This window comes from Bos taurus, chromosome 2, assembly GCF_002263795.3.
Source record: "Bos taurus isolate L1 Dominette 01449 registration number 42190680 breed Hereford chromosome 2, ARS-UCD2.0, whole genome shotgun sequence".
Classification (NCBI taxonomy): Eukaryota; Metazoa; Chordata; class Mammalia; order Artiodactyla; family Bovidae; genus Bos; species Bos taurus.
Window position 1 is genome coordinate 125,944,728 of NC_037329.1, and position 17,779 is coordinate 125,962,506.

General features: G+C 53.5%; 1 protein-coding gene across 3 annotated transcripts; it reads right to left on the bottom strand.

Annotated features, from left to right (window-relative positions):
- Positions 1 to 1,421: 1,421 nt before the first annotated feature.
- On the bottom strand, positions 1,422 to 12,480 carry TMEM222 (transmembrane protein 222). 3 transcript variants are annotated; one of them, NR_190901.1, is made up of 7 exons: positions 12,084 to 12,378; positions 6,719 to 6,803; positions 6,384 to 6,533; positions 5,411 to 5,442; positions 3,819 to 3,915; positions 3,588 to 3,718; positions 1,422 to 2,490 (listed from the first exon to the last, which is right to left on the bottom strand). NR_190901.1 is itself a non-coding variant. In NM_001430458.1 (6 exons), exons 1-6 carry the CDS (start codon positions 12,278 to 12,280, stop codon positions 2,403 to 2,405), a joined length of 630 nt encoding a protein of 209 aa, NP_001417387.1. In that variant the 5' UTR covers positions 12,281 to 12,378; the 3' UTR covers positions 1,422 to 2,402. The 3 variants fall into 3 exon arrangements, 2 of the variants coding, with proteins under 2 accessions (NP_001417387.1, XP_024833541.1); NM_001430458.1 differs by lacking the exon at positions 6,384 to 6,533; XM_024977773.1 differs by lacking the exons at positions 5,411 to 5,442; positions 6,384 to 6,533 and having other exon boundaries at positions 1,424 to 2,490; positions 12,084 to 12,480.
- Positions 12,481 to 17,779: the final 5,299 nt, after the last annotated feature.

The following is a 17,779-nucleotide window of genomic DNA, read 5'->3' on the forward strand; positions in this document are numbered from 1 at the left end:
GCAGCCGTCTCATAGGACTGTCTTAAGGAGGTCCCTTTCTCTTGCCTCCAGAGTCCATTCTCCCTTTTTGTCAGGGACAGCCCCTCCTCACCTGCCCTCCTGTGCTCCAGTGGGGCCACCTCGTGGGGTGGTTCCAAATGGGGGGCTCTGGAGCCCAGTTGCTGCCTTTGAACGTGGTTCCATGCTTCCTACCTTTGTGACCTTGAGCAAATCACATCACTTCTCTGTGCTTTTTAAAAAATATATATTTTAAATTTTATTTTGGCTGCCTCGGGTCTTAGTTGGGGCACACGGGATCGTTCCTTGGGGTGCATGGGCTCCAGAGCACACGGGCTTAGTTGCCCTGCGGCACATGGGATCTTAGTTCCCTGACCAGAGATCAAACCCACGTCCCCTGCATTACAAGGCAGAGTCTTAACCACTGGACCACCAGGGAATCCCTTCTCTTTTTAATCTTCAGATGGGGATGACAGCATGTACCCTCATGGGGCTGAGGTGAGGGTAGATGACATACTTTACCAGCACTTAGTAACTGTCAGTGATTTTTATGACACCTGTTTAGGTCCATCACCACATGGCCTGTGTGAGCAGGCCCGAAAACGTTCCTGTCCATTCTGCTGTTGTGTCCTCTGCATCAGAACCTAACCCCAAACCTTAGGTGGACCCCAGCGTGCAAAACAGATTTTTGAAAATGGAATAGCTCCTAAGAGGGGAGGTGGTACTACCTTAACCCGGGGAACCCCCAGGCTTGCAAACCGCAACACTGTAGGGTCTGGGGTGAGCTGACGGACACCCGATCCAGGGCCTGGAGGGCCATCCTTGGGATTTCAGGATTCAGAAACCAATCTTTTGCTAGCTCAACTAAAGTGACACCTGGCATAGCACAAGATTAGGAAAGACTTTGCCAAGGAGTGGCTTTCAAGCTGGGAAGGGCATGACTTCAACAGGTGGAAAGCAGAGGACCAGAAGCAGGCAGGTGTCAAGAGTGGGCGCTACCCTTTCTCAGTGGAGGCCAGGATGCAGAGTTAGACTGCAGGGCCCCGAAGGCCATGACAAGCAGAGGCGCCACGGAGCAGGGCAGCGGCCTGGCCCCTGGGGTCATCCCTGCACTGACCTCCAATCCCACTGCCAAGTTCCTTCCAAAAGGGAATGTGGGAGGGGTTTCACTATCCGCCTGCCTCAGGGAGACAGCTTCGGGGCGGTGGATGAGGCGTGATGAGGAACCTCCATAGCTCAGGCTCCGAGCGGGATACACCCGAGGGACGCTGACTCTAAGCTCCAGACACAGCCATGTCTTCTGCAACCAGACCCCTTGCTGGGGGCAGAGGAACCCAAGTTCACCCAGAAGACGAGCTGAAGGGACCTCACATCTCCAGTGAACCCAGGGACCACCAAAGGGAGAAAACAAGGACGAGGCCTGGTCTGGAGTTAAAACTCTTTATTGTCCTGTCCAGGGAGGCTCGCACAAAGGAATCTGTGGAGCAGAGGTGAGGGGGGGCGGCACGGGCCCGTCCACATCTTGGAGAGAAGGGGGAGCCGTGGGAGGCGGGCAGAAGCAGCTCCCCTTCAGCCCTCTGATGGCGCTGGCTGCACCAGCCACCCCCGCAATGTCTTGGAGGTCGTCCAGTCACCAGTGTCAAGTCCACACCTGGGGCTGAGGCCAAGTTTTGTGACACTGCTCTGATCTGCAGGGGTCACCCTGGGTATATCACTCCTTTCTCCAGCCTGGTTGGGGGAGCCCAGGCCCCAAACTGCAGGGGAAGATAGGCCCAAGGGCTTGCAGGCCCTGGGAGAGTGGGAAGAGAGTGCTGCATGGGCTGGAGGCTGTCCGCAGTGGGGCCCAAAGCACCCCGAGCGCAGCTTCTGACAAACATCTGGGGGGGGGCCCGCCAGTCCTGCTGGGCCATTCCAGTGGCCAGTGGAGAAGGCAGGCCCTGGGGCGCCGAGCTCACGGAGACTTCTCAGGGTGCCCTCGTCCCGAGACCAGAGCCCTGGCAGGAGAATGGGCTTCAAGCGCAGCTCTGGCCCCAGGGCTGCCCTGGCTGGTGAGTCCAAATGCCCTTCTCCCCCCAGCCAGGCACTGGGCTGAGAGGGAGCCCAGCTCCAGAGGGAAACTAAGGCTTTTCCGACAGATGAACAAAGGGTGCCTCGAGGATGGGGGTCACGAGCCTGGGATGGAGGGGTCCGGGAGCTTCGGAGCGACCGGTTAGGCACAAAATGCAAATGCCTCTGCCCCAAGCGCACCCTCAGCCTTTTACTCCATCCCACCTAGCCCAGACCCCGGGTCAAACCCACCAGGCCCATCCCTGCCTTTCGGGGCGAGGACAAACAATCTGGGGTGAAAAGGGGGGTGGCGGCTGCCTCCTCAAGAGCTGGGTGGGCCCAGGGCCACGGAGCGGCCATCACCGCAGGTTGAAGACCAAGCTGATGGTCAGGATGATGCCCAGGAGAAGGACAAAAGGCAGCCAGGTCTTCACGAAGGCGCCGACGCTGGTGGAGAGAGAGGAGCGCGTGGGCCGCAGGGGCCTGGGGAGTGGGTGTGCGGCTCAGAACACCGTCCACCTGCACACCCAGATGGGGCTGCTCCCCCCAGGAAGCTCCCAGACCCACCCTCTCAGCCCCGAACTCGGTCAACCGAGGGACTGGTCCACTACGGAGGCCCACCAGCTCCCGTCCCAGGCTGCCGCCGTTCCAGGCGCCTGGCGATGGGACACCTTACTGGGTGGGTACGGGAAGACAGGCCCACCCTCTGGGCCTTCCTGACTCCATCCACAATGGCTCCTGTGTCTGGGGAGGGGTCTCTGGCAAGAGAACCAGGAAGTCTTTAGTCTGTGTGGTGCAGACAGCCTAAGAGGTGGGGAGGGGCTAGCGAGAGTCAGCACAGGGCTGTGGCTGGAGTCAGGGTCCCGGGTTCAACTCTGGCTCTGTCTCAGCCTCTGTGTGACCACAGTTAAGGGCTTCCCAGGGGACCTCTAAAACCCTTTGGACCAAAAGATTCTTCTGAAAAGAACCTCCTTTTCAGAAGCTCTGTACCATGAGCACAGCTGGAGGGAAGCCTGGAGGGGCGGTCAGGCTAGCCCAGGTGTGTGCTGGGGCCCTGTGGGTGGGTCACTCTACCTCTCCAAGCTCCCTCTACCTGTGAATCGTGACTATGGCCTGTGCTACCTCACAAGTCATGGGGTCGTGGCTTCAAAGGGCTTCCCAGGCCACCACGGGGGGCCCAATCGCCCAGAACCCTGCCTCTGGCAAGAGAAGCTGGGAGGGGACGAAGGTCTACCTGGTTCCCTTGACCTGAGCACAGGGCTCTGCACACGCGCAGCATCCCCAAGGAGTCAGCATCTTTATCTCCGTTATATCAAAAGGCAGCTGCCGCTTAAGAGAGGCCAGGGCCACTCCCCGAGATCTCACCGTGGGCAGGGGACAGAGCCGGCCTCAGATGGCACGCCCTCTCGGCCAGCTCAGCTAGTTGTTTCAGAACCTCCGCGGCTCCCATCAGCGCCTGCTTGGCCCTGCTGGGCCCCAGAAGCTGCCCTGCTGGGATGCGTGGCCCTGGTGGGATCTGTGGACGCGCAGCCCCGGGGGCTTACCTGACGTACTTCCCATAGAGCAGGCAGAAGAAGCAGAGCGTCACCATGTTCCAGTTGGTGCTGTTGTTGTAGCGCATCAGGTTCAGGGCCAAGGCCACGTGCGAGTGGCAGTTGTCACAGCAGAGATTGTGCTGGAGATGCGGGGAGGGCTGGGTCAGGCCGGGCTGTGGGCGTGAGGGGCAGGGGGCGCCCTCCCACCCTGCTTCCCACCCCCAGGGGTGGCCCACCTACCATGCGGTGCTTGTACTCCTCAGAGGCGTCGTGCACAGCGGTGTCCCACGCGTTGGGCCCGCTGGCGTAGACCTGAGCGGGGTCCAGCTTCCAGTACCTGAGAGGGGGGGAAGAGGGCGTTCTGGGCACTGGCTCAGCTCCACGAGTATCCCCTGACGCCTGCTCCGTGTGGGGCCCTGAGCGGGCGCGGAGGCTACAGGGGTGAGCCAGGTCCAGGGAGAGAGCCACGCAGCTGGCAGCTGAACAGTGTGACATGCCGCAGCCTCGCAGATCCTGCGGAGGACACGGGCTCACTCAGTGGGGGTGTGAGAGGCTTCCTTGTGGGGAGTGGGGTGGGAACACTTGAGTCCGGTGTGAAACAGGAGGCAGCAGCCAGGCACGGAGTGGGGAGTGGACGTTCCAGGCAGAGGGAACAGTCTGAAGGGAGGAAGGGGCACGACACTCGCAGCGCATACAGGAATGAAGACACTGGGCACTGCTGGAGGGTTCGGAGGGAGGAACAGGGTGAGGGAGGCTGGACGCCGAGGGTGGGGAGGCAGGGGGCCATGTCTGGGGACCTGAATGTCCTCCTGAGGCGTTTATCCGTCTTTCCCCTCATCGCCTCACTGGGGAGGCTAGGGTGAGTAGGAGAACAGCTGGTGGAGCTTAAAGCTCAGGACCCTCAAGCTGGGGGTCGGCCCACAGGGTCTCTCAGGCGGGGGCACTGGGAGCTCAAGCGCCCTCTGGCTGCTGTGTGGGGAGTGGCTTGACAGAGCCTACAGACTGGACCAGAGAGAAACCGCCACCGTCTGGGGACGTGGTCTGGGGACTTGGGCTGCTCGGTGCTTCCTGCTTGGAAACGGGTGCCCGGTGCCCTTCCGACTCCTGCTGAAGAGTGGGCTAGCAGCAGACACCAAGGCCAGAGGCCCCTGAGGACGCCAGCAGGGCTTGGGAGCCCCGCTCCTGGCTGCCAGTGCTGTGGGGGACACCCACTCCTCCAGGGCTCCACCCTCCTGGACGCTGCCTCGGGCAACAGGGCACCTGACGCTCTCCTGAGCAGACCGATGACTGAAGCGCTGTCTCCAGGCCACAAGAGACAGGCCCCCAGACAGAAAAACTGAGGTCCCCAAACCCCATGCAAACTAGCAATACTCCAGGAGGGCCTGAATTTGCTTTCATTCTCTCCAACCAAAACTTTCCAGCAGAGTTCTAAACAACGCCTCCCTTACACCTTAAATGGTGTGTTTGTTCCCTGAGGGGCAGGAGAAAGGGTCTAGGTTTGGAGGGAGACAGACCTGCGTGCAAGTTCCAGTTCTGCCACCTCCTTTCCATTTCTCACCTTTTCCTTCTTTCCCTCACCTTTCCGACGCAGCTGAGAACACGACCTTGCAGGGCTGAGGCAAGGCCTAGAAGGCCTGTGGGTAAAGGACCCGGCCAGGGACCGGAGCAGGAGATGTGTGGTACAAGGCCAGACCCTCTGGTGGACCCTGGCTGCGCCCCCCTCAACCCCTCCTCAGGCTCCTGGCTCCTGCTGTGCCCCAGAAGGCCTGGCCTGCTGCTCCAGGCAGAGGAACCTGGCTCCAGGGCCAGTCACACGCATGTTCGTCACTTACTTGGCAGGCTTCCCAAAGGCCATGTTGTCTTCCTGTTGGGGGACAAGAGCTGAGGTCAGTGGGGAGCCTGCGTCCAGCCAGAAAGACAGACCTGGGTTGGTGGTGGAAGTGTTGCGACTTAGAAGGAAGTATGTGGGGTGGGCACGAGGCGGGGCGTGGGCCCTGCTCTGGGGCTGGTGGGGTATCTCAAGTGCTTGCAGCAGCTTTCCTGCGTGAAGAAGGCGATGCGGCAGGAGTGCACAGAGCCCTGTGCCCAGAGGCCAGACACTCGGGGTACAGGCATGACTGGCCCTCCCTGTGGCCCCCAGGTAATTCTCTCACCCTCTCTGGGCCTGGTTTTCTCCAGGTTCTCTGGGCAGTCTCTGGTCTTTGCCCACAGGGAGGTGGTTTCCTTGATAGTATGAATGAAGACACCCTCTGACCTCCTGACCCGACAGTGGTGGCCCACACGGAGTCTGGCAGTGTGACTGCAGTCGGAGCAGGACGTGGGGTGGGTTGTGGGGGGACAGAGGTTGGGTCTCAAGAGGCCTCCTTTGAGGGAGATGTTATAGCCGAGTCCTAGACCTGCCGCACAAGATGCGGAGTGCAGGAGTTGCACAGGGACAGAGTCTGGGTTTAGCATCTGCTCACAGAGCTGGTCAGAGATGAATTCTCATCAACGTGTATGACACTGAAAGTAAGGGGTAGGAAAGACCTCTGTGGTGTTAGAGATCACGGTAAGTATGAATCAGACAGGTTGGTACTGTCACACTCGTTCGTTTAGTTTCTGATGGAGAGGAAGCTGCAACCTTGAAATAGGCAGGATGCTGCCTGCTTATCTGGAGCAAGCCCACTGCCCCTAACATGGGCCCAGCCCCGGGGAGCAGACCTGAGAACACAGCTGGTTCCTCTAGAAGGCCTGCCCCTTCTTCTCCATGGCCACACCCAGGGGACCAGGTCAGCCTCCCATGTGCCCCCACCTTGTGACTCCCACCTTCTGAAGGTCCAGAGATGTAGTTCCAGGATGGTCTGACTCTCCACTCTTGCCTCTAACCCCTACCCATGTCTTGGTACCCCCGGGTGGGCCAAGGGCTGGGTCAGTTACTTAAGACTCCTTCTGGCCACACTGCCCTCCCGGCCTGTCCTGGAGGCAAGAGAAGGGGAAACGGGGTCAAAATACTGGTGGGGAGCAGAGGGCCAGGGCCAGGACTGCGGGGCAGCTGCACTCTCTGGATACTGGGGACACAGGAAGGCTGCCTGCTGGCAAGATAGGCCAGCATTCCACGGGAGCCTCAGAGCCCTCCAGAGCGGGCAGAACGGGGAACTCACCGACACAAAGTAGGGGCCAGCAAAGTCCCGAATGACTCCTGTGGATGTGCAGATGCCCATGTGGCCGATGATGGGGAAAAACCACCTGTAGGAAAAAAAGACGTGGAAGGGCAGAGCTCAGGGGAGTCTTTCGGCTGATCAGACAGAGCTGGGACACTCCATCCGGCTGAGAGCAGATGAGTACAATACATGTGACGAGTGCCCATGAGGGTGGTGTGAGGGGCGGGGGAGTAGGGAAGAGAGGCTAGTGCAGACAACTAACAGAGCGGGGAATCCGCGTGCCCACAACACAGCTAAACTCTAGGGCAGTAACACTGAGCGAGGTGCGGGCGTGGAGCAGCAGGCATGCTCCTTCACTGCTGCTGGGAGTATAAGCCGTTTCCACAGCTTTCGCAAACGGGCACTCTACCCTCTACCTCAGCAACCCCACTCCAGAGTACACACCCCACAAAAGCAAACCCTTGGTGCCAGTGTCCACCAAAGCTGTGGACAAGAACATTCACGGCACCTTGATTAAAAATAGCAGGAAAAAAGCAAAAGAAAAGTTTTAAAAGAAGAAAAACACATAGCTAGAAAAAACATCTGTCAATCCTCACTGAACTGCACACTTACAAGTCCATGCACGTTACCGTATGTGATTATACCACAGTAAAGTTGATTAAAAACCAGAAATAAGCTAAATGTCCAACAATAATAAAACGGGTACGTAGACTGGGGTATAGTCACACAGTGGAATAGCAGGTAACAACGAGGAAGAGTCAACTGTTACATACAACACAGATCTTCACAGGCATAAGCAGAGTAAACGAAATCTCACACAAAAATGCATGCATAGTATTCTGTTTATGTAAAGTTCAAGAAAAGGCAAAACTAATCTATTGTGCTGGAGGGAGAAGATGGGTTATTTCTGCAGAACTGACAGGCACAAGGGAGCTCCCCTGGATACTAAAAATGTCCTTTCTTGACCTGGGTGACGTGAGCACACACATATGGGGACTTCACTGACCCATACACTTAAGATTTGTACCCTTTATGCTATATCTTATATCTCAATAGAAAGTTATTTTTAGAAAAGTAGGGGGGAGCATTTCAACCAATATATATGTGTGTGTGTATGTGTGTTGGGTGGGGGTAGTTCAGAAGCTTCCTCTGAGGAACTGATGAAGAATGTGGTAGAGATCCGGACAAAAGCACAGTGTATCACAGGAATTGAGAGTTCAAACTTTTCCAAGTCACAGGCATTTACAAAAACCCAAATCTCAGTAGGACTCCTATATGCAAAACACATAGGAACTCCAGATCTGTCTGCAGTCTGAGAACCATGGCTCCACAGGAACTAGGTGGTAGAGAGACTGATCAGTTTAAGAAGGACTCACAGGGGGCAAAAAAACGGCCTCACAGGGCCAGCAGCCAAGTGTGATTTTAAGGCTGCCTGCTGGAGAGGTGGAGAAAAGCCTAGAGATGCAGCCCTAGGAAAACAATTACGTGGGGCTAGGACGTTACACAGGAGGTGACCTTTAACCCAGACCTGTGAAAGGACAGGATGTCAAGAGGAAGAAAGCAGAACTCCAAAGGAAGCAAAGCGCTGCCTGTGCCTGGAGAATGGGAGGACAGGAGTTCAGAGGCTCTTCTGGAACACTGGCAAGAGGTGACAGTGATCCCAAGCAGAGTACTGGTGGTGGGGTGGTGAGAAGCAGATGGCTTCACAAGATCTCTCAAAGGAAACTGGGTGGTTTTATGACGACAGAATGGAGCACTTCTGGGCTGCAGCTTGAGGACCTGAAAGGACGGTGGGGACCGAGTGGTCTGTTTTAAATTTTTTTGCTGTCACATGGCTTGAGGGATCTTAGTTCCCACACCAGAGATTGAACCCAGGCCCCCACAGTGAAAAGCCTAAATCCTAGCCACTGGACCACCAGGGAATTCCCAAGTGGTCTTTTAAGAACGTAATCCAGATCCCGTCATTCCCTTGCTTTGACATTCATTGAAGGCTTCCTGTTACACTTATACTCCAAACTCCTTCCAGAATAGTCTCATCTTGCTTATCCTCTGATGCCACCTCACTCTTTTCTCTAACTACACTGCCCACTTCTGGTTCATCAAACACAGCAAGTCCTCCCACCTCAATGCTTTTTTTGTTTTTTGCTTTGGCTTTCATCCCAAACTGTCTTCTAGAGCTTCGAATAGCTGGTTGCTTCTTATCATTGATGCCTCAGCTCAAGCATCAACTTTGGAGGTTTTCCTTGATGATGCCATCTAAAGTGGCCACACACAACCCCAGGTACCCCAGATCCCATTACTCTGCTTTAATTTCTTCATAGCATCTACTACAATCTCAGATTACCTTGTTCACTGATATGGTCACTGTCTTTCCCCGTGCCTGCGTGCTAAGTTGCCTCAGTTATGTCTAACAGTCGTGTCTGCGACGCTATGGACTGTAGCCTGCCAGGCTCCTCTGTCCATGGGATTCTCCAGGCAAGAATATGGAGTGGGTTATCTCCTTCTCCAGGAGATCTTCCAGACCCAGGGATCGAACCCACATCTCTGTCTTCTGCAATGGGAAGCAGGGTCTTTACCACTAGTGCCACCTGGAAAGCCCCCGTCTTTCCCCACTAGCACGTAAACTCCAAGAGAGCAGGGATTTTCTCTTCAGTATTAGAGTAGCCCACAGGCAGTGCCTGGCACATGACTGGAGCCAAGCAGTCATTGACTAAATGCTGAATGAGTGAATGTCCTGCATTTAAGAGTGGAGTCAGGCTCTGAAGTCAGACCTGGGTGGAGTCTGGACTGTGTTTTGGGCAGGCGCTCACTCCCATCTCTCAGTGAGAGGCAAACGCTAATGACAGTGCCTCAGTGTGGCCTAATCGTGAGGATCAAATAGGATATGCTTGCAAAATGCCTGACACCTCCTTGCACTTGGTAGTTGCTCAATGTAGTTATCATGAGCTGTATAATAAATACTTGCTATATGACTGGTTGGACTGGTATATAAGTTGCTGAAGATTCATAGTGGCCACAGCACGGACATTCAGGATTATGGGAAAGGCCTCGGACCTCTCAGACCCTAATCTCGAGATCCCTCTCCCCCTCTTCCCCTCAATTTCTTTCATCTGGTTGGGGCAAAGGTATGGCTTTGACCAGTACTCCACATACCATGGCTGCGCTGGAGGTCAGAATAAAGACTAGAGACAGTGACAGCGCCTGCGCCTGGGGAAGCCCAGAGAAGAAACTCTCAAAGTGTGTGTCAGTCTGGAAGCTCCGTGAAGGCAAGCTCCAAAGCTGCTTTGTGGACTACCGTATATTCAGACCTAGCGTGCAAAAGGGCCTCAAGATCTGCTTGTTGAATGAATGAGTTACTGCCCCTGGACCTCTACCTAGTAAGGTAGAGTATTTCAGTGGAAAAAGCCCTATGCTGGCTTCAAAGCCTTTGTTTCCTCATCTAGAAAATGGGGGTGATAGTATTTGTTTCCTTAGGTTGATGTGAGGACTGGATGAGACAGTGAATATAAATGTTTAGAACAGAGCCCAGAACAGAGTAAGTATCTACTCTTTGCTGTTTTCTGTAGCAGCCGTAGCTGTTATCAGGCTTTTCACGCAGAATCATCAACAGTTCTGAGGGGACAGACAGATCTCTGGGTTCAGTTGCCTCCTCTCTGATCCTGCCTCTCTAAAATCAACGACAGTCCCTTGTGCCCCATCCATCCCTAGCTCTGCACCTGACGTCAGCAATCACCATAAGGCACACACTGGTCCACCTCTCTCTCCTGCTGGAGGGTGAGTCCTGTGATGGGAACATGAGCCCTCTGACAGGGGCACTAGATTCATCTTATGAACACCTGTACACAGATCTACATAGAAACAGAGTGTGCGCTGCTTCTGGCCCCGATGACTGGGGACTGTGGTGCTTCCACTCAACATTGCTACCAGAGGTCTGAAGTGCAGAGGACTCTGCAAAAGTGTTTTTGAGAACAGGGGAAAACCAGAGAGATCTTGGGATAACAACACAATTTTTAGCAAAACCAATACATTTTCTCCCACTTATTCTCACATTAACATTTTACTTTCTTCATAGCACTAATCACTATCAGTTCTTTTATAGTTCGCCTGTTTACTGTCTATCTCCTTCCACCATGATTTAACTCTCTGAGAGCCAGGATCATACCTGCTTTACTCACCACTGTATATTCTTATCACCTAGAACTATTCTAGGCACACAGGAGTCACTGAGCAGGTGTGTTAAAAGGAATATTGAGTTAATCAATGAAAATACTTTCTTAAATAGTTTTATTTTTAAAGGACTCAGACTTGGACATTCTTAAACAAATGCAAAAGCATTTGAAACAGAAACAACAGAAGTATTTTAACATGATGCAAGACTTAAGAAAAAGAGCTCATTTTAGAATCAGAAACATATAAGGACAAAAATGATCCGTTCTCCATACCACCTGGCTGTTTTTGATACAGGGAACAAATAAGTCTATTCCATCAGGTGAGAGGGAACAGGCTGTGGTCAAAAGAGAGCAAGTCAGAAAACGGTGTTGGGCATGGCTTTGCTTACTTTCGTGTGAACCTGATCAAGACATTTAATGGTAGAGATCCATCATCTGAGACTATAATTCCTACCTCAGAAAGTGGCTGTGAAATTCAGAGAAAATGAGTGTAAAAGAGCTTAGCCAAGTGTCCAGCACGGGGGGTAATGGTTATCATCAATTGTCAGGGCTGAAGCACCAGGGCAAACCAGCTCCCTACCTCCCTAACCCCGCGGCTCCTTGCTACAAGGTGCCAGCACTTTCTGGAGCACTTGCTTTCTTTTCTGACAAAGGCTGATCTGATGCTATAGAAATAACTTTGGTCTGATGGGCAGACTGCCTGACGCGCTTTGCAACAGAGATGGTGTGGTGATATTTCTGGGGGCCCTTCCAATGACGACATCCCAGGAGTCAGTGTGGTTCCAACCAAACTTCCATTCTGGGCCTCCGGACCCAGCAGGATGTCTTGCGTACAGGAAGTGACCAGTAATCGTCTGTTTAATGAATGAATAAGCCAGTGAATGAATGAAGATGTCTCTCTCACACTAAGTCAAGGGGCCCCTTTTCTGTACGCCCACAGGTCCTGAGCTTCCCAGCCTCTGAACCTCTCCACGGTCAACAACTGTCTCTCAGATCAGACCAGGTGTAACGAGAGCGAGGAGCCGGTCCCATCCGTCAGCACCACTGGCAGCACGCGGGTGGCGGGGTACTGATGAACCCCGGCCCCTCGGGAAGGCTTTGCTGCGCGCTGGGCCCGGAGGCTGGCCCGGGGCCGCCGGAGGACAACGCGCCGGCCCATCTCTCCCTGTCCCGGCCGAATGCCAGAGAAGACTCACGTGAGCACCGGGATGGGCGTCCACACCACGCAGTAGGGGAAGCGGCTCCGCTCCACGTCCATGGCGCCGCTGCCAGCACCGCTAAGTTGCTTCTTGTCCGTCTCGGCCGCCGTCGGCGCCTCCACTTCCGCCATCCCGAGCGGGGGAGGCAGCGGCGGCGGCAGCAGGAGCGGCGAACTCCCTTCCGCTTCCGCCATGCTGCGTGCGCCCTACCCGCCCAGCCCCTGCTCCAGTGCCGCTCGCTGGGTGGCGGCGTCACTTCCCGAAGATGGGGTCCGCCCGGCTTGGGTTTCCCCCCGGGAATAGGAGCCGCGTCCCTCTGGGCCCGACGCCCACCAGCGCCGCGCCGTTGCGCCGGCGACGAGGCGCTGCCTAAGGGCATTCCCGCAGTCTAGTGCTAGAGCTTCACTAAGCACTCAGTAATTCAGTACGCTGAGGGTTTCTGAGAGGTGTGGTGCAGTCTCTACTTATTGAGCGCTCCTTAGGTGCGACGCGCCTGACATACACTGTTTTTAATCCCCACAAACTGGTTAGACATGCGAGAATTGTTGCCATGCCCGCCTCCAGAGGCTCTTCCCGACCAGGGGATCGAACCCACGTCTCATGTCTCCTGCATTGGCAGGCGGGTTCTTTACCTCTAGCGCCACCTGGGAAGCCCCTAGACAGGCGAACAAAAGTTCAGTCAGTTTAGTCCCTCAGTCCTGTCCGATTCTTTGCGACCCTATGGACTGCAGCAAGCCAGGCCTCCCTGGTCATCATCAACTCCTGGAGTTTATTCAAACTCATGTCCATCGAGTTGGTGATGCCATCCAACCATCTCATCCTCTGTTGTCCCCTTCTACTGCCTTCAATCTTTCCCAGCATCAGGGTCTTTGCCAGTGAGTCAGCTCTTCGCATCAGGTGGCCAAAGTATTGGAGTTTCAGCTTCAGCATCAGTCCTGCCAATGAATATTCAGGACTGATTTCCTTTAGGATGGACTGGTTGGATCTCCTTGCTGTCCAAGGGACTTTCAAGAGTCTTCTCCAACACCGCAGTTCAAAAGCATCAATTCTTTGGTGCTCAGCTTTCTTTATAGTACAACTCTCACATCCATACATGACCACTGGAAAACCCATAGCCTTGACTAGACGGACCATTGTTGGCAAAGTAATGTCTCTGCTTTTTAATATGCTGTCTAGGTTGGTCATAACTTTTCTTCTAAGGAGCAAGTCTTTTAACTTCATGGCTGAAGTCACCATCTGTGGTGATTTTGGAGCCTCCCCAAATAAAGTCTGTCACTGTTTGCATTTCCCGCACGTTACCAGTGAGAAACTGAGGCTTAAGAGGTGAGGTAAGTGGCCAGGACTCAACTCCAAGTCTGTTTCCCTCTCTTTTTCATTCTGTGGTCTTTCATGAGGTAGTGGTAGCATAAAGGAAGGATAAGCTAAAATAATGTGTGGCATATGTGTAGAAGTAGGGAAAACTTGCCTGGAGATATTTGAACTGAGTCCTGATGTTTGCCAGGTGGCTCCAGGATGGGTGCGTGCAGTGGTGCAAAGAAAGGAAGGCCTTGCAGAGCAATGCGCAGGAGTGTGAATATCACCTTGGCTGGAGTAAATCACAAGCCTTAGATGTGATCCCATCCCTTCATTGTACAATTGGCAAAAATGAGACCCAGGGAAGTTAAGTAATTGTCTGAGATCACACAGTATCATATGAAGAAGCCAGGCTCAAATCCTGAATTCTTTGGGCTTTTTAAACAGATGCCAAGATAGACAAAGGAAATGGAATCTGCTGGAGTGGGAAGGGGAAATGGGAGGACAAAGAAGGAAGGCAGCAGCTCACAATTAAGCTGGTGAGAGGTATGGCTACAGCCACTCAGAAAGGTGGGAGCTGTGCATTTTGGGGAAGATTTTTTTTCCATTGAATTACCCTCTTTCGATGCTGGTCTATTTTTGGCGCCTAATATTTTAATGCATTTTTGGGGTGTACGTCTACCTCTGTTCTGGAACTCTAAGGTCCTTAATTTCAGTAGCTCGCACTGTTCTGGTGCAGAGCAGATGCCCACTAGATAGTTCCTGATTTACAGAGTGACTAAATGGATGTTTTTATAAAGGCCTCACAGATATCACAGCTGAAAATGATTCTCACCCACTCAAAATCCTTTTGAGTATGTTTGTGCCTCTCCTGTGGCCCATGTGTGTGATCCGTGAAGGGCAACAGCCAGCACCTGGCACAGATATAGAAGAGGTGTACAGTATATGTTTGTGGAATGAGGGAACTGCGTCTTGATTCATTGACTATACCTGTCTCATCTCTTCTGGAGGAAGGTCTCCAAGGAAAATTTATACCTTAGACATGCCTCTTCTAGCACTGTCAACCCGTAATTCTAGCAAAGGGCCAGTGGGTGCTCTTTAAACATTTATTGTGTATATGGATGAATAAACAACCAAAGTCAGCCTTTCTCAGAGTCTGCCACAAATCTGCAAGTACTAACACAAGCACCACATTTACTCTACGGCCTTCAGTGGCTTCCCATGGCACTTTAGATAAAACGCAAATACGCCGTGGCTCACAAGGCCCTGCATCATGCCCTTCCGCTTACTTGTTCACCATCCTACAGCCTGTTTCAGTTCCGCTCATGGGCCATGCTGTTTCATACCCCACGGACTTGGCACATACTGTTCTCTTTCACCTGAAATGCCCCTACTGCCTCCAAAACTGGCTAACTTCCATTCATCCTGCAAGTCACAGATTAAAGTCGCTTTCTCAGAGAGCTCTTCCCTGGCCTCCCAATCTGAATGAGAAAACTCCTGGAATGCCTTGTTCTTTTCCTTTGCAGCACGTTTGTGGCTATGTCTTGTTGGACTCCCCGACTAGGCTGGAAACTCCTTGAAGGAAGACACTGTATTTGTCTTATTCGCTTTTGTAAAACCAATGCCTATTAGTGTCTGCTGCTGCTGCTGCTGCTAAGTCACTTCAGTCGTGTCCGACTCTGTGCGACCCCACAGACAGCAGCCCACCAGACTCCCACATCCCTGGGATTCTCCAGGCAAGAACACTGGAGTGGGTTGCCATTTCCTTCTCCAATGCATGAAAGTGAAAAGTGAAAGTGAAGTCACTCAGTCGTGTCCGACCCTCAGCGACCCCATGGACTGCAGCCCACCAGGCTCCTCCGTCCATAGCACAGAGCATTTCCTTAATCAGTATTTGCTAAACTGAATGAATGACAAATACTTATAAGCTTAGTATGACAGCTACAGCCAGTCTGAGGGCAGGAACTTAGCTTGTTAGCTGCTACCTGGCAGTGCCCCAAGAGTTTTAAGGGCCCCATGGATGTTGGTAGGCACAGTGCTGAGCAGGGTCTGACTAGAGAGCCCCAGCCCCTTTCCCCATGGCCTGCATCCTCCTACCCTTGGTCTAAGCAGCTGCAGAAGCAGGGACATGAGAAGAGGCAGGTACCTGAAGGGGTCCATGTGCTGTGCTAAGTTGCTTCTGTCATGTCTGACTCTTTGTGACCCTATGGACCATAGCCTGCCAGGCTCCTCTGTCCACGCGATTCTCCAGGCAAGAATACTGGAGTGGGTTGCCATGCCCCGGGTCAGGAAAATCCCCTGGGGGAAGGCATGGCAACCCACTTCAGTATTCTTGCCTGGAGAATCGCGTGGACAGAGGAGCCTGGCAGGCTATGGTCCATAGGGTCTCAAAGAGTCACTATTCTTGCCTGGAGAATTGCACGGACAGAGGAGCCTGGCAGGCTATGGTCCATAGGGTCTCAAAGAGTCACTATTCTTGCCTGGAGAATTCCAGGTACCTGGAGGGAGAAGCCAGCTCCTTCTCTGACTCCTCTGGAGCCTCTGTCCTAGGCTTGTTCCCCATCACAGCCTGTTCACAGGGCCGCCTTCCACTTGTACACGTCACCTTGCTTCTCTTACCCAACGTGAAAGCCTCCGTGGCCCGTGTCCTTGCCTCCTCTGCTGCTGCCACCCCTATCACGCACAGACAGATGGGGTATCTCCACCAAGGCCTAACACTCCCTTCCAGGCTCAGAGGATCACAGCAGTGTCCTGGAAGAAGCTCCTCTAACAGACAGCTCAGGAGAGGATTGATAGAGCTCATAGCTACCCCTCCCCCAACACACACCCCGACCTAAAATAGGAATGACCATCTGGACTCACTTATAGGACTGGCTGGGGGAGGGAAGGATGGCAGAGCTGGAAGCGTCAAGCCGGGAAAGCTTTGAGGGTAAGACACTGCTTGTTTGAAGGGTGAACTCAGGGCACGTCCTCTCTTGGTGTGGGTCAGGACACCCCCTCAATTGGCCCCAGGTAGAAGTCCCCAGAGTTCACATCCTTCCTTCCTTCCCCAGGCCATCTCACTCCTCATTCTGGCATTCAAGGCCCTCATGGTCTGGCCCAACCCTTAACCTTCTTTTTCCACCCTCATCGCTCTCTGTCTCCCTTGGGACTTGCTTGGAGTTAACCTCACTGCGCTGTTTGCCCTTCAGAGAATGAGCCCTGCACTTCATACCTCGTGTCTTTGCTCGAACTGTTCCTTCAGCAGGGTGCCCTTCCCCTGCTCTCCTACACCACTTTCAAGGTTTCCAGCAAATCCTCCCTCTTTGCTCCCAGAGCACGGAGGCTGTTTCTGCCTATTGAATATTCATGTATACTTGCATTAGCATTAGCTGTTTACATGTCTGTCTACCTCAGGAGACTGTGAACTCCTTGAGAAGGGGACTGACTAGATCCATTGGACCTTGGAGTCAGAACGGCAGATAGGAAGCGCTTAGGGATTGTCCCTGGAGCTGTTTGTTGACCATAGATTGGTCTCCTTCAGGGCTCTGACAGAAGAATCACCTCAATCAATAAGCCAGGGAAGCAGAGCTGAGCCTGGGGCAATCTCAGCGCAGGTTGGCGGAGCTGCTAGGGGTGACGCTGTGTGTGTGTGTCCCCTCTCTTCTGCAGCCTTTCTGCTTATGCTCCTTTGGATTCCCTCCATTAAGCCCTAAATGGTCTTCCTGGATGGCTCCAAACCTTTCCGTGGTGGGGAAGGGACCACCGGGGCAGATACAATGCAACAAACCATTTGAGAATACACCCTCTGACCGTTAAGACATTAGAGATTACAAAATGACTTCCTTCTCCATTCCATTTTATAGATGGGTAAACTTCCCTAAGAATATAGAAAGCACAGCCAGGCCCAGCATCTGCTGGGTTCTGCTGCCAGGTGGGCGATAAAGCATGATGGTTGAACATGTGAACGCAGGTGTCAGCCAGCAAGTCCAGTACTGACCCTTAGCTCTGTCAGAGGTTGTCAGACCTTAGGAAAGTAACTGAACCTGTCAGGGCATCAATTTCCTCATCCCTAAAATGGGGGAGGAGAAGGCAATGGCACCCCCCTCCAGTACTCTTGCCTGGAAAATCCCATGGATGGAGGAGCCTGGTAGGCTGCAGTCCATGGGGTCGCTAAGAGTCAGACACGACTGGGCGACTTCACTTTCACTTTTCACTTTCATGCATTGGAGGAGGAAATGGCAACCCACTCCAGTGTTCTTGCCTGGAGAATCCCAGGGACGGTGGAGCCTGGTGGGCTTCCGTCTATGGGGTCGCCAGAGTCGGACATGACTGAAGTGACTTAGCAGCAGCAGCAGCAGCAGTAGCAAAATGGGGGGAAAAAAGTTGCAAAGTTCTTGCAAAGCTTATTGGATAAGCTA

Excerpts from the sequence above, each read along its gene's own strand:
- TMEM222 (XM_024977773.1), bottom strand. The coding sequence starts at position 12,465 with ATGCCCTTAGGCAGCGCCTCGTCGCCGGCGCAACGGCGCGGCGCTGGT. Across the intron at positions 6,804-12,083 it reads ACGCCCATCCCGGTGCTCAC|GTGGTTTTTCCCCATCATCG; the intron begins GTGAGTCTTCTC and ends TTTTTCCTACAG. Across the intron at positions 2,491-3,587 it reads CTCTATGGGAAGTACGTCAG|CGTCGGCGCCTTCGTGAAGA; the intron begins GTAAGCCCCCGG and ends TCTCTCCACCAG.